The sequence below is a fragment of the Eulemur rufifrons genome, chromosome 11 (assembly GCF_041146395.1).
Source record: "Eulemur rufifrons isolate Redbay chromosome 11, OSU_ERuf_1, whole genome shotgun sequence".
In the NCBI taxonomy this organism is placed as follows: Eukaryota; Metazoa; Chordata; class Mammalia; order Primates; family Lemuridae; genus Eulemur; species Eulemur rufifrons.
Window position 1 is genome coordinate 12497287 of NC_090993.1, and position 16382 is coordinate 12513668.

A 16382-nucleotide genomic window follows, 5' to 3' on the forward strand; every position below is an offset into this window, starting at 1 on the left:
TGTCTCTCCACGAGAAACTTATTAAAGAAAAATAATAACTTTATGGTGGAGAGACCTGGTAGTCACCACCTTGGTTAACTGAGGAAAGTGACCATCCCTAGTAACAGGACAAAGAGACACCATCTGCTCCCGATATGATGCACTGAGAAAAATCCCACATGGCCTCTGGGTGTTCCTGCCACAAGTACACAGCCTGACCCCTCGTGCACTTGCCCACCCCTCCCGGCCGGCTCTGGCCCTGACCCATTCGCTGTTGGGTCTTCGCTAGGCAGGATGTCGGGTTTGTCGCTCCCTAGTGCCCTGGCCCTCTGGCTGCTGCTGGTCTCTGGCTCCCTTCTCCCAGGGCCAGCCTCAGAACAAGCCAAGGATTGTCACCAGTGAAGAGGTCACATTACTCGAGATAGTGCTGCTCTCCCTGTCACCCTGCAGTGTAACCTCACCTCCAGCTCTCACACCCAGACATACAGCCACTGGACAAAGAATGGGGTGGAACTGATCGCCATTTGTAAGAATGCCAGCAACATGGAATCTAGGATCAATAAGCCGAGAGCTGAGGATTCAGGCAAATACCACTGCGCATATCACTTTGTCAGCACTCTTAAAGCAAATGCCACCATTTAAGTGAAAGCTGCTCCCGACATCACTGGCCATAGACGAGGACAAGAAGGAAGGGCAGGAAGCCACCATGTACTACAAGTCAGTTGGCCGCCCTCGCCCGGAGTGGACGTGGCGCGAGGAGAACAGTAGCCCGTGGAGCTTGTCAATACCTCTGGCCACTTCTTCCTCATCAATAACGAAAATTATACTGAGTTAAGCATGAGGGAACCAGAGCACAGAAGACCCTGGCCAGTGTGAATGCAATGCCACCAACTCCACTGGCTCCGCCTCTGCTGTCACCATCAAGATACGGAGCCGCCTGGCCCCGCTCTGGCCTTTCTTGGGACTTGTGGCTGAAATTATCATCCTTGTGGTGATCGCTGTTGTGTACGGGAAGAGCAAGAGGCCAGATGAGGTTCCCGATGACGATGAACCAGCTGGGCCAACGAAAACCGACTCTACCAACAACCACAAAGACAAAACCTCGTGCCAGAGAAACACCAACTAGGCACTGCTTGTAGTATCTTTGGGTTCCTGAAAACGGTGGCAACATGACCCGCTGAATTTTCTGCTTGGCCCTTTTTGGTTCTCTCGGCTTTCAGCTGAGCAGCCCCACAAGGCCTGTCCAAAGCAGGCCTTACTCAGCCTCTTCTCCATGTGGCCGAGCCAGCTACATTTTGAACAATGCTTCAATGTAGAAGGTGTAAACTATTTTGGGCTCGATGTGCTGTGAATGTTGCTTTTATTCCCCTTTGTTAAAATATTTAAATAGAAGTAAAAAAGTCCTCTGAGGACCACATCATGCATGCGCCATATTTTACTTAATGCAGCTGTTCAACGGTGCTTTACAACGCACTGCTGCCATCTAGTGGCACGTTTTGTAAAGTACAGCAAAACCTGCAGAGACAGACAGTAGAGACATATACATGCATACTTATATTTTGGGGGGTGGGAGAAATCCAAAATAAAGTAAATGCTTGTTTCATTTTTAAGCTGCTGATATACATTCCTTATTGTATGTTGTCAGATGAGGAAATGTGCAGTTCCAGTACTAACGATGAGTAATGTAAACTGAAATCTATAATTTTAAGGGCTTAACCTATGATTTTAATAAGCTGGAACAGTCCACTGAATGGGTATAATGAACTGCAGTATATACATGATTGCTTTTTAAGTGACTATTTTTTCCTTTGCTAAATCATGTCAATCCTAAAATCCTTTTGCACTGATGTGTTGAACCTTATTCTTGCACATTCAATCAAGGCAAACTTTTATAATTTTCCTTTTGTTTTCAACGACCTTAAAATGTTATAGCATGGCGATATTCTATGCAACTATAGTTATACTTTTTGGTTTGACACTGTATTTTTTCACACTGATTTAATGGTTGATGGTAGATTTTATAACCTAACAGGGCTCCGATGCAGTGCTTAACTGTAGGTGCATGTACTTGTGTTCTGTGTAATTGCTAAAGTGCAGTGACGTATAGAGAAAGTGGATTCACCTGTTTGTTAAAAATAGAACATTAAAAAAAGAAAACAAAAGTATACAACCTGAATCTAATATTGAAATAACATCACTCAAATCCAAATCAAGAAACACTATAAAATAATTGGCCTGTTCTTTAAAAAAATATTATCATGAAACATTAAAAAAAAAGACCAAGAAATTATTCTAGATTTAGAAAGTCTAAAGAGATGTAGAAGCAGAATGCAATACACGATCCAGCACTTTCTTCTGCTGCACAGGTTATAACCAGGACAACTGGGGAAACACAAGTGTGGTGTGTATTACTAGTATTGTGTTGATGTTGATATCCTTATTCTGGTAACTGTACCTTCAGAGAATTTCCTCAATTATAGGAAAAACACATCAGAGTACTGGGCAAAGGATAAAGGAAACGTAGGGAATCTAGGTGAAACATACACAGAAATTCTTTTATTACTTTTGTAATTTTAGTGAACATCGAACATTAAGTTACTTGACTAAGTTAGTCTGAAGTCTGCAGGTCTAAAGCTAAGAGGAAAACAACCCAACCTCCAGACAGGCACTCCTCTTCCCCCAGGCAAGAGGCCTGACACCTGGCTCTCTGCATTTACAGCCCAAGTGAGATGTCCTTGAGCTGACTAAATTGTGAGGAGTGAAGAGATTGTTTTTTAGCAATACTCACTTTCTGAATACCTTCTTCATTTACACACACCTTCGAGAAAATTTGTTTAAATATTTTGCTTAAGGCAAAGGCAAAAAAGCGAATGGCTCCCAGGCGCAGTTTGTGACTCATTTCATCCAAGATCTCATTAACTTCCTCTCGGAGGACATCAACTGGTTGGAGGGTTTCCTTGGAAAGCTGAGAGGAAAGAGAAAGCAAGAGTAAATTTCTGATAAAAACAAACCGGACCTCTTTACTCAAACCAGTATGACTAGTTCCAAATGGATCAATACTATATAACTCAAAGATTGTATGTTTTCTTAATTTAAATTGACATAATTTATTTTCCAACACAGTAAAAGTAGATAAAAGATCCTATCCAGACAAGTTTAAAGGCTAGAAGTTCAAAGAGAAACAGCTTTCTAGGATAGCATTTTAGAGCACAGAAAGCACTTCACTTTTCCATTGGTTGGTAGTAAGTTTACATCCAAACTCTTTAACATAAGTCATGGCCCATGACGCAGTGTCCCAGCACTTGGTAGCTCCTCTCAGTGGACGGCATCAGCACTTCACCCACTTGTTCAATGCTTTTACAAGGTATTGTGCAAGGTAAGAATACAAGTTTACACTGAAATAACCAATTCAGACTACAAGAGATGTATCAGTACAAAAACCCCCAAACTATCAAAAGATAATTAGTGAAATCAAGGATCTTACAATGGAATTTACTGTACTCACATGGCATTCCACATCTTTGGAGAGAAAACAAAATGTGTGCTGTGTGCTAGGACCGTCAAGGGCCTGGAGATGAACAAGTCACAGTTTCTGTCCTCCAGGAAGCCTGATTTCACCATTTGCACTGTCCCCACAACAAGCACTTTGAAAAGAACTGAAGTCTATGTGACAAACAGTACCTATGCTTCCCAAAGGGGAAGGCTCTGCTTTAGGACGAGGCACAGCAGGTTAGAGGATAGGAAGTTAGAGCCCCAACTACGTGCAGTGAATGAGTGGCTTATCTTTTTTCTTCCCCCCCGGGGGTTAAATTCACACACTATAAAATCAATCATTTTAAAGTGAACAATTCAGCAGTATTTAGTACATTCACAAATGCGCAACCTCTATCTAGTACCATTCTGAGGGCTCAGTTCAATAGGCCCGAGGAGGAGGAACCGGGATGACTATTTCCACTGACTTGTGCTCCTTGGTTTTACTCAGAGGTTCTCTGAAACAGTGACCTTACTTGGCAAGAAAAGGTTTAGTAATATGGTCAGAAAAGAACTGACACTGAATATAAATGGATCGAATGAATGGGAGGTGGGGAAGGAAAGGGAGTGGCCATAGAATAACTGAAAAGTTTGAATGAGAAGAACATTTTTCATCTTGTTTTCCCAAGACGGAAAAGGCTTCGACCAGGTTTTTGTTTTCATTAATTAGCATTCCACTTTTTTAAAAAGTATCCTAAAATACAAGTAATATAAAACTGACCATTTTAACCACGTAAGTGTACCGCTCAGTGGCGTGAAAGCCTTGGAGCTGTTTATAGACTAGACGGAAGAAGTCGGCTGAGAGAGGGGCTGAAGACAGAGGAGGGGGAGGGGGTGCCTGCCAGAGGCCTTACAAGAGGCTGGAAGAGTGGCCCCCAGACCACAGGTGCGGGTTAGCTTTGACCAAGAGAACAGGCCCTTTGTCTCTGAGACTGGACTAAAAGGCACCCATGGGCATGAGTGTAGATACAGATACATTTGAAGATACGGATCGGGAATTAAGGAGGATAGTTTCCAATATTTTCCATTATCTCAAAGGAAAACATATGATCATTTGCTAATAGCAACAGGAGAAAATCTTAGTGACTAACAGCATGCAAAAGGAAAGCAAGAAGTTGAAGATGGCATCCAGATCTGTGGTTTGAGCAACCAGTATATGAAGGGGCCATTCTTAGAGACAACTGGGCAAGGGTGGGAGGCAATATATCTAGGTACATGGAACGGGGGTGGGAGGGGAGTGGAAGGGGTAAAGAGTTTGATTTAGACATCTTGAATTTGAGGTGCTTTTGAAATTTCCAAGTGGATATTCCAGTAGACATATGAAAATAGACAGATGGAACTCAAATGAGATCTGGGCTGAAGGAATAGATACTATTTATCTATATTATTATATTACTATTTATTGCAATAGGGAGATGTCAGCATAAAAAGGATACTTAAAATCCTGGCGATAAATAAAACTGCCCAGTGAGTGGGTAGAATAAGAAGGGGTTAGAATAAAATCCTGAAGAATACCAGCATTTAAAGAGACAGGCAGGGCCGGGCATGGTGGCTCACGCCTGTAATCCCAGCATTTTGGGAGGCCAAGGTGGGAGGATCACTTGAGGCTAGGAGTTTCAGAGCAGCCTGGGCAAGATAGCGAGACCCTGTCTCTACAAAAAATGTTAAAAATTAGTTGGGTGTAGTAATGCATGCCTGTAGTCCCAGCTACTTGGGAGGGTGAAGTGGGAGGACTGCTTGACTGGGAGGAATTAGAGGCTGCAGTGAGCAATGATCAGGCCATTGCACTCCAGCCTGGGTGACAGAATGGGACTCTGTCAATCAATCATTCAATCAATCAAGGGACAGGCAAAGGAAAACAAGCTCATAAAACTACTGAGGAATGATCAAAAAGACATGGCGGCTTAGGGTGAGGGTACGGTGTCACGGTAAGGAAGGAGACACAATGAGTGCCAAAGGCTATCATGGATTTGAACGAGGTACATTTCCGCCATGAGGAAGTCACTCACGATCTTGGAAAGAGCTATTACAGTGAATCAGAAACCAGATTCCAGCAAGCTGAGTAGGAAATGAAGGGTGGGGAGGTTTAGCAGTAAGTGTAGACAACACAGCCAATTTCTTAAAAGAGGAGGAGAGAGGTAGAGGTGGGGAAGAATGAGATGGGAGAAACTAGAGAAGGCGGGGTCAAAGGTCCATTTAGGCTAGAAGAGACGTAAGCATATTAAATGCTGATGGAAAGAGCTAATAAAGAGGAAGAAGTTGAAGACATATGAGGGATGGCCAACAGAGCAAAGTGCCTGAGGATGAAGGAGGGGTAGAATTCAGAACAAAGGAACAGGGTAGGAGGAGGGGATCCTCTGCCATTTTAGCAGGAGGGATAAAGAAAATGATGAGTTTTGGATGCAGATAAATTGGTATATTTTGTCACAGCGGTTGAGAGAGCTCTCACATAATGGTCACAATTTTCTTTGTAACAGAGGAAGAAAAGTCAGCTGCTGAGAGTAAGAGGAGAGGGGAGAATTGGAGGTTCAGAGAGAGTGGAGCAGCCAAAACTTGCCATTTTGGAGAATGGGAGACAGTTCACTAGGGAAACAAAGACTTACTGGGTAATATGGAAAGCCCAATTGTGTTGCATAATGCTGAATTTGTAACGATTTCAATCTATCTAGATTATGTGATTGTTTTTCTCACCAGCACAGCCAAGTTTGAGAAACACTGGCTTGAATAAGATCTTTTAAATGAATAAGTCACTCTTAACCTGGCTGTGCATTAGGATTATTTGAGGAGCTTTAAAAAAAGAATAAGAAAAAGAGAGAGATGCCTGGGTCCTACCCCAGACCAGTTAAGTCAGAATCTCGCTACATGAGTCCAAGGCATCATCGTCGTTTTTTTAATTCATTAATTCAACAAATGTTTATTAAGTGCCTACTATGTGCTAGTAGGCACTAGGAATACAGCAGTTAAAAAAAAAAGAGACAAAAATTCTTGCCTTCAGGGAGCTTACATTCTAGTGGATAATAATGGTTAACGTTTTGCAAAAGTTCTCCAGGAGATTCCAACGAAAAGCCAGTGCTGAGAACCACTGTTGTTAGCATCTAATTGATGAGGAAATTTGACTTCACCTATGAGAAAGGCACAACTAGAGAAACTGGACAGCTCCTCCATACTTAAGGCCAATTAAAACAAAGGGATTGGGAGCCCAGGTCATATGACAAATTCACAAGAGAAAACAGAGAGCAGAGATAAAAGAATTCTCCACAAACCTGATTAAACTCCAGTTAAAAGTTAAAAAAGCAAGATCTCTACAAGCAAACTTCAGAACATGGGAGTCAAAAATTTAAAACTTAAAAACCAAACAGGCACGGTGGCTCCCTCTTATAAACCCAGCAACTCAGGAGGCTGAGGCGAGAGGATCCCTTGAGCCCAGGAGTTCGAGGCTGCAGTGAGCTACGATCGTGCCAGTGCACTCCAGCCTGGGTGACAAGTGAGATCCCGTCTTTAAAATAAAAAACTTGAGAACTGTCTTTCCTCTTCAACTGGAAACGAGAGCAGATACCAAGTGGTCAGAAAGGAAGTTGCAGAACAAATAAAGTCTAGGGCAATATCCTGGAGCTGAAACCGAAAATATCTCTACTAAAAACTGGAGGTATCAGGCGAGATCAGGAAGAGGCCTCAGTCCTATCTATGGGGAAGAGGAGCGTGAGCCACAGTCTACAGAATAAAGAGGCAGTGCTACAACGTTAATATTCTTTAATAACCAGCATCAAGCAAGAACACTGCATTTCCGAATGAGTTCCTCCCTCCTTTACAAAAACACACAACTAGCTGCATGTGTGCTTTCCTTTAAGACATTTATAGAGGACCGAAAATAAAAAAGGGAGAGCATATTCCTTCTGACAACAAAGGACACGGGGTCAGGGAGCAACAGGAGGCGGCAGCTAGTGAAAATGAGGCAAGAGGGTCTGGGAGGGATCAAGCACCAGAGAAGCAACCGCTGCAAATGCGTGCTCATCGCCGGTGGACCCGTGACCGCACGAGCACTTGGTCACAGGGCACGGAGCGCCAGCCACCAGGAAGCTCTAGCCCTGCCCGCTGAACACCTTCATTTTGACGTCTTCAAATGACACATCTGTAACGGGACTTAGCCTCCCTCCTAAACTGGTTCCCTCTTCCACGTTCCCTATCTCAGTGAGTCATCCTTGCCTCTCCTTTCCTTCCCTCCCTACCCAACTGGTCACTACACAAGGCTGACTCTACCTCTCAAATCCCTTAAATCTGTCCATTTCTCTGTTTCTACGACCCAATCCAGGCAACTAAAACTGCACAAAGGGATTACCGCAAGAGCATCACAAGCAGACTTACTCTCTTTAGGCTTAGCAGAACGGTATTTCTAAAACATCAGCTGATGATCATGTCAACCTTTCCACGGCTTTGCACTGTATGTAGGATAGAATCCAATTCCTCTGTGTGGTTTACAAAGCCCTTCACCCCATGTCCAGGTTAATTTCTTATCATCACCCTTTCCTTGCTCTTTGGTGGGTCATACAGAGCTACTCTCTCTGTGAGTGAAAGTATCACTCTCTCTTAGCTCCAGTCCTTAAAATAAGCCAGTGGTTCACAAATGTTGCTATACTTTGAATCTCCTGGGCTTCTTTAAAAACTGATGTCTGCCCCCCCCCCCCCCGACATTTGGATTTAATTGGCATGGGGGTGATATGCAGATGCGCCACCTTTTGAAAACTCCCTGAGGAATTCTCCTGTGGAGGTTTGAAAACCATGGGAGTATGTGATTTACTCTAGGAGCACCCTCCCTCACCCACCTCACTTGGGAAACCCCTACTCATCTCTCAGGCCTCATTTAAAACAAAATCACTTCCCTGCCTCCCTACACCAAATCCGTTGCCACTATGATGAATCAGTGTTCCTGCATGTGGGACTACCACTAGCTTGTCTCATATTTCATTGTAACTGACTGTACAGTTGTCATTGACCTCCAGTGTCAAGCAAAGAGCTAACACACGTACCGGTACCACAGGTATGGGATGAATGTGATGGATATAGCTCAACCTAAAAGCAGACATTAAAGACAGCAAAACAAATTCACAGAATCAAGAAGAGAAGGAACATGTTGACAACGAACAAGTCTATCCACGGCTAAAGAGGGAATAACTTACCTGCTTAATGACATAATGAATCTCTTCAGAATTGAGAACACTACATTTAATATCAATTGGCTTACATGCAGTAATTCCCTTATAGACAAGAGGCGTATAGCACTTCATTGCAAATTTCAAGTCACTGACATGCCTTCTCTCTTCTAAAATATCTTCAAACTCATCCCACTTTTTGAGATCCTTCTGTGAATAAGACAAATGAAAGAAAGTAATAAGCACATATTGTAAAATAAATTAGGACAGATTAGACTGTATTGGGAAGGTTTTATCTCTGACAGAATTTTTATTCTATGACATATGAACAAGAGCACAGTGTTCCGATGTTAGATTTTCATATACTAAGAAAAAGAGATACAAACATAGTTAAGATCAATAAATTGATAATGAATTATCACAATATTTATTGTCATATTTCTGATTGCTATCCTTGTAAAGCCAGAACCACTTTGGGAAATTTAACCAAGAAAGCAAAGATGAGACATTAAGCTCTAGAGTCATCTGGCCAATTTTACACAGTTTCATCTATCACATTGACAAATGTCTTATTTGCCTCTACTGAGCTTTAAAAATTAAATCAAAGCATGCACTAGAAACCCACAATTATGTCAGATAAACCCACATGGGTGCAAACTGAAGGAAAAATCACTCAAGAAAAAAGCACTCCCATGTAAGCTACTACTGAGCAGTCTATTGCTGTGACAATGTTCTCATCTCCTGTTAGGCCACTGCAATTCAGCTTCTACCCAACCAGCCCCTAAAACTTCTCTTCATATGGCTACCAATGACTTCCAAATTACTAATTAAAAAAAAAAAAAAAAGTATTTTTCTGATTATAAAAGTAACAGTAGTAATAATAATTATAGCTTACTAAGTGTCAGGCACTATTTCTAGGAGCTTTACATATTAAAGAACAACCCTCACCACAAACTTATGAAGCAGTTGCTATTACCCCCATTTTACAACGGGAAACCAAGGCACAGAGAAGTGAAATAATTCACGCAGGGTCCAACAGCTCATAAAGGGCAGAGACATGATTCAAACTGGAGCCTATATATTCACAGGCCTTGTCCCTAACGGCTACCCCATAGTGCTCACCATGTTTGCCCGTGGAAAATTTGGAAACACGTAAACATATAAGAAACTATAAATTGCCCACAATTTTATACCCCAGGAATATTATTACTTAGTAGTTTCTTTAGTTTTTCATTCACAGCTATAGAAATAAATATTTTTATTCAAAATATGAATACCAGTTTATCTTATCTTTTCAATTATGAATATATTCCTATATTAAATATTGTTTTAAAACATTTTAGTGGCAGCATAATCATCTTTATGTACCCTAACTGCCTCCTCTTCTTTATTTTTCCAGAGACAGGGTCTCACCCTGTCACCCAGGCTGGCATACAGTGGCACGATCAGAGCTCACTGTACCCTCGAATTCCTGGGCTCAAGCGATCTTCCTGCCTCAGCCTCCTGAGTAGCTGGGACTACAGGTGTGTGCCACCACACCCGGCTAATTTTTTCTTTTTTTAAATTTTTGTAGAGACGAGGTCTCGTTATTTTGCCCAGGCTGGTCTCGAACTCCTGGCCTCAAGCCATCCTTCCCACCTTGGCCTCCCTCAGTGCTGGGATTATAGGCATGAGACACTGTGCCAGGCCTCCTAACTTCTTAAATATTTTTTTAATTAAAATTAATTAAAGTGGTACATGCTTATTATAAACATTTAGAGACTACAGCAAAGGACAAAGAAAGTAATTAAAATGACCTGCAATCCCATGGTCTAGAGACCATTTCAATGAATGCTTTTTTCTCTGCATGTAGATACAGTCTCCCTCACCCCACCACACACACACACACACACACACACACACTGATTTGCAAGTGATTTTGTCACTTAACGTCATAAACTCTCCTCCGTGTCATTTAAATTTCTTCCATTATTTTTAACGTTGGACATGGGAATCATGTTTCAGTCCTCGCTATTACACAAAACTGCAACATTCTCAAGCATAACCTTTGTGCACAATTCTTATTATGTCTTTCCATTTGATCATTCAATCCTGACCTCTCTCTCCAGTCCTGGAAATCCTCCTGGACTTCTCTACAGCCTGACACCATTTTTAAGTGCTCCCTCCTGACCCCAACCTCCAACCATCCTGAAATTTTCCTGCTTTGGTTTTTAATTCGTGACCCTCTTGTCACATATTGGAAAATCCACCTCGTTTCTTTAATCCAGTGATTCTTAACCTGGGGAGAGTTTTCCCCTCAGAACCATAAATGCGCCTTCTTGCCTCCCACTTCCCTTTTATATGTTAACATCGCCACCGTCCCCTCTTCACCCCACATACCCTGCTGGGTGCTCTCACCTGCCCCACCAGTTTAAAGTACTAAATATGTGTATGCTTCCAAATCTTTTGCCCTGTTCTCGTCTCCCACCTAAGCTCCCAACATACACATTTGGTTGCAAACACTTCACACTTGGCCTTTTCAAAACCAAACCCGTTTCTCTTCTGCACAGCCCCACGACATGACCATTTCCCTGACATCTCAGTCATCAACCGCCACACCGTCTACACCCCTTTGCGGCATTCTAGATGCCTTCTCCCCCATCCTTTCCACCCCGTCCTGTTAACACGGCCTGTAAGGACGCAGATCTGCTCGCACTCCCACGGCCACTGCTTCAGCGCAGGCTTCCCGTTCCTAGCAGGAACTCTGGCAGCTTGTAGAATGAAAAAATAAATTACTGAATGAAACCATTTATTGAGCCCTGTTGATCATGGCTTCCCAATATTCACAGGAGAAAGCTCCAAATTTCCCCAATCTGGCCTTTATCCAATCAGTGTCTAAACCAGTGCTTTTTAACTCAGGCTGCACATTAAAATAAATTGGGGACACTTAAAAAAAAATACCGATGTCCAGTTTCCACCCCTACAGATTCTTAATTTGGTCTGTGAGTCGTGCACAGGCATCAGAATTTTTTTTTTTTTTTTGAGACAGAGTCTTGCTCTGTTGTCCCAGCTAGAGTACAGTGGTATCATAGTAGCTCACTGCAACCTCCTGGGCTCAAGCGATCCTCCTCCCTCAGCCTTCCAAGTAGCTGGGACTACAGGTGTGTGCCACCATGCCTAGCTAATTTTTTGTATTTTTCGTAGAGACAGGGTATCACTCTTGCTCAGGCTGATCTAGAACTCTTGAACTCAAACAATGCTCCTACCTTGACCTCCCAGAGTGCTAGGATTTGCATCAGAATTCCTTTTAAAAGTACTGGAAGTGATTCCTGTGTGCAGTTAGGGTTGAGTACTACTGCTCCTTAACTGGCCTTCCCTATCCATGCTGGGGAAATATTTGCTATCATTAAATAAAGATATTTACATGGCTACTCACCCAGGAACACAATACAAATAAGAACCCAAGCAAGAAGATTTAGGTGAAGTATTTCTCGCCTGTCTTAATTAGCAGAGCAGGCCTTTCCCTATCAATTGCTAAATAGGCCTTCCTTGTACCTTCCTTTCAACTGCTTGGGAGGATCCATTCATTCAAGATGGCCACTGAAAGCCCACAATGCACTAGGTACTGTTTTATAGGCTGAGGATACAGCATGAACAGGGCACGCAAGGGAGTACACTGAGAGAGCTTACATGTAGTGTGCTGGTCAACGTTTAACCACTTAACAACTGGTGTGGGAGAGCCCTGAGTTACAGCGTTTGCCAATTTCTATGGTATATACACTCCCCCTATGGCAGATTTCAAGCCACCAATATGACCCCACTGAACAATCTTGGTGAGAGACACCCAGTAGCAGATGGTTATAGCGGATCTCCACCTTCCAGTACGATGGACATAAATAAGCTCAAGAGCATAGGTAATGGTAAAAATCAGTAAAATAACTAGGAAATGCTAAGTTTTGAGTATTTATTAATATTACCTTTGTTTTTACCAGAATTTAATTGTAAATTTAAATAATGTTTAATTTTTAATAATGGCTGTGTTTTAACAATGGCCTTGCAAATCTTGAAAATTTAACAATCACCTCTTGCAATATAGTACGAGACTGTAATGCACCACTGGAAAGAGAATACAGAGAATAAAATAGGGTGACTAATGAGGACAAATAATTGGAGAGCTACTTTAGATCGAATCGTTGCGGAAGGCCTCTCTGAGGAGGTGATATTTGAGTTGGGACCTCAATAACTAAAAGAGCCAGCAACAAAAACTTCTGGGAAAACATAGCACGCCACATAGAGGGGACTATGAACATTCTGAGGAGAGAGCATGCTTGCTGTCTGAGAAGCAAAAGGCCAGCGTGGCCGAAGACCAGTGCACAAGATTAGTACAGTCAGAGCAGCAGTTACCAGGTAATATAAAGTCTTGTGAGACAGTGAGAGGCGTTCAGGTCTTTCATTCAGACTAACAGGAAGCCATGATTTGGATTACGGTACGCCAGTGGTTACCCATGCTCAGTCTTCTTTCCATCCTGTGGTCTCACTGAAGGATTGCAGGCTCATCCACGGCTTCAGATACAACCTACTTGCCGATGAGTGCCCCATCTCTCTAAGCCAGACCTTCCTCTTGCTCGGCACCATATTTCTAACTGTACTTGGATGTCTCCCAAACACCCTCTGATGCATCTGGTCCATGCCATGATATTCCCCAAGTTAAAAATCACTGCTTTTGCCTCTTACATCTCAAACTGAACACGCCCTCAACTGAAATTACTATATCACCCTGACTAAACCTGCTCCACTCCTTGTATTTCCTATCAGTGGAAAGGCATCACCATCTGCCCACTTGCCAGGGAAAAGAAACCCAAGAATCAACTTCAGACTACCTCCTTCTCCTTTGCCACCACATTCTTCTTGTTCCAAGGGCTGATGATTTATTGTCCTAAATATCACCCCAATTCCTGCATCTCCCTTCTTCCCAGGCCCACTGTTACCCTCTCACTTCAGGCTTCATCGTTTCTCTGGATTACTGCAATGGCATCCCAATTGATCTCCACGCTTATTATGCATCAGATTCCTTCTCCAATCTCATTCTCTTCCCACAGTCTCTACTTAAGCAAAAGAGGTTACCCACACAATCACACCAGAAACCTAGCAGTCTTCTTAGACTTTCAAAATATAAATGTTAAGCTCTCCCATAAAGTTAAGATTTTATATTTAAGGGTATGTAAACATGATACATAAAATTCCTTTAGGAAGTACCCTCTGCCTACTAACATAGTTTTGTTTCTCATGTCTCCTTTATTCTACCCAAATCTAACTATTTATAACCCCAAATATGCAAGGGAGTGGTTTTCTTACACTGATGCCTATGACAGTCTTCACTCCCTCATCTCCCATTTATGCCTCAAAAACTGAGCTCAAGTGTCACCTTCTCTTAGAAGCCTTCTCCAAGTCCCCAAACAGGTCAAGTGCCCTTTCTCCTTACTCCCACAAGTTGTACATACTTCAATCATTGCCGTTATCCCACTTAATTGTAATTATTTGTTTACTTTTAGGACTTCCTGTGCTCTCAAAGGCAAGGGCCAGATCTGCTGGGAATAATGACTAGGATACCGCACATACTCCTAATGTTTGCTGTAATCAGCAGTATCTTAAACTTTTCTAAGTGCTACTTTCAGATTAGACAGAGACTATTACACAATAACAGTGTGGCTGAGGAAATAAAGACAGCCTGCAGTAGTAAGAAAAAGTCCAGGTTATCATAAAAGTAAAGGCTATGGAGTCACAAAGAGTATCAAGAACTACTGGTAAAGAGAGGGCTGCTGTCCAGCATTAGCAGTAGTATATGCTTACATACAATTGTCTTAGTCTTTCACATGAAAAAGTTGACAGGTCATATCACTAAAGAATCACTGGTAAAAGGGAAAGTAAAAAAACCAACTCCTTCCTTTAATAACAAAAGGAAAATTCCAGTCAATTCACAAACCAATTTAGGGTCCAAAAAGCTACATACAAGCTGGTTCTGCAACACATAGCTCCTCTTTCCTATATGCCTGCTCTGGAACAGCAGGGTAAGAAAACAAAGTCGAAGCATGGGGGACCCCTCTACAGCAAGGGTCCCCAACCTATGGTGAGTTGTATAATTATTTCATTATGTATTACAATGTGATAATAACAGAAATCAAGTACAAAATAAATGTAATGCGCTTGAATATCCTGAAACCATCACTCCTCTTTCCTTGACCATGGAAAATTGTCTTCCACGAAAATGGCCCCTAGTGCCAAAAATATTGGGGACTGCTACTCTCCAGAACTGTGGGTTGAGAAGGTAAATGATGAGAAGGGTTAAAGTGATAAGCTTTAAAGAAGTAGGCAGTTAACAGCAATCATAAACCCTAAGTTCTTGACAGAGAGGACGGCAACAGAAGTTTCCCCATGTTCCAAAGAATATTGGTGTCCCAATTTGAAGGTAGACATATTTTCTTTTGAAATTGGGGTTTTTGTTTATCATGCTGTTTTGTGTTTTCCTGTTTGACTTTCCTGCACAAATGAACACCATACTTAAGTCAGAAACTGACACTAACCACCAGGACATGCTAATATACTTTTAAAATGCATTCTTTTATTTCCTTCTAAAGTAGTTAAAAATTAACTTGGTGGTTAAAAACAACAACAAACAAAAAACAGAGCAGCTGCTCCAGGACTGAGCAATCCTGAGGACTACAAAGCTTCCACCTCAGAATTTCTTCATGAAAACTGTGACCAACCAACATCCTGCTGGCAAAAAAGACCCGTTAAAACCAGGAGAGGAACAGGGGGTTGGGGGTGTTTGGCAAGTTGGAGAGAGGTTGGGTGGCATTGGTTGTCCTCCAAAATGATTTACAGAAAAAGTACAATGAATGGAAGACAGAAACAGGCAATAGAAATTTCCAGACGTTCTGAATTTTCCCATATTAGAGTGTTTTTAAAAACACTATTTCCACATACAAGCCAAATATTTTTCTGCCAAGAATACATCAGCGAAAGGGCTGGGTGTTGAGCCCCACGGGCTACTTCAGGCTCGGTCAGACCCGCAGGTTTCTCAAGTTTGCCCAAGCTAACGTGAAGGGCGACACGCCCTCGCTGGAGATCAGGAGACTCCAATTCTCATCCCTCATGCCTGTGTCCCGGGGCCTTCTGAAAGCCCATCGGCTGAGGGTGGGAAAGAGAAGGAACGAGCAGCAAGGAACCAAAGGGCCCATCACCATCGGTAGAAACTTCTAAAGGCAAACGTACATTCACACAGACACACACTACATCGCTGCCTTGGAAGCCAAGCCAACCACCTAACCCTGCCTCTGGACTCACTCTTTTGGGCAGGGGTCGTGGGCTGGAGGAAGCCGGGACCGGGAGAAGCGGTTCCCCTCTCGCAGCCCCGCCCAGGCCTCGCTCCCCTGGGCGCTTACCGAGTAGAGCAGCATGACCGCGCTGGAGCCGGTGGGGCCGACGGAGAAATAACAGTTAGACGAACTGGAAGAATCCATGGTGCCGCTGCCTTCCCGGGTGGGGCCTGGGGTTCTTTGCTAAGCAGTGCTGCTGCTGCTGCTCCTGGGGGAGGCTCTTTGGCGCTGGGAGACCCGACCTCGCCTAGGGCGGCGGCACCCTCTGCAGCCGCTCCGCAGGACCCCGGGCGCCGCCATCTTAACCAGGATGGAAGCCGCGCGGGGCCCTGCCGCGCACGCGCACAGACGCCGGAACCCGGAAGCGGCG

General features: G+C 43.1%; 1 protein-coding gene and 1 pseudogene across 2 annotated transcripts in view; one reads left to right on the forward strand and one right to left on the reverse strand.

Annotated features, from left to right (window-relative positions):
• GNPAT (glyceronephosphate O-acyltransferase) overlaps window positions 1-16326 on the reverse strand; it is a 32590-nt gene extending 16264 nt beyond the window's left edge. The window contains exons 1-3 of one of the 2 annotated variants that reach the window (XM_069484718.1): window positions 16079-16326; window positions 8685-8867; window positions 2768-2944 (exon numbers count right to left, since the gene is read on the reverse strand). In XM_069484718.1, the coding sequence (XP_069340819.1) occupies window positions 2768-2944; window positions 8685-8867; window positions 16079-16156 (438 nt within the window). In that variant the 5' untranslated portion in view covers window positions 16157-16326. The remainder of the gene's footprint in view (window positions 1-2767; window positions 2945-8684; window positions 8868-16078) is intronic. The other variant, XM_069484719.1, reaches the window with a different exon arrangement.
• LOC138393493 (neuroplastin pseudogene) lies at window positions 235-1105 on the forward strand (annotated as a pseudogene).
• Window positions 16327-16382: the final 56 nt, after the last annotated feature.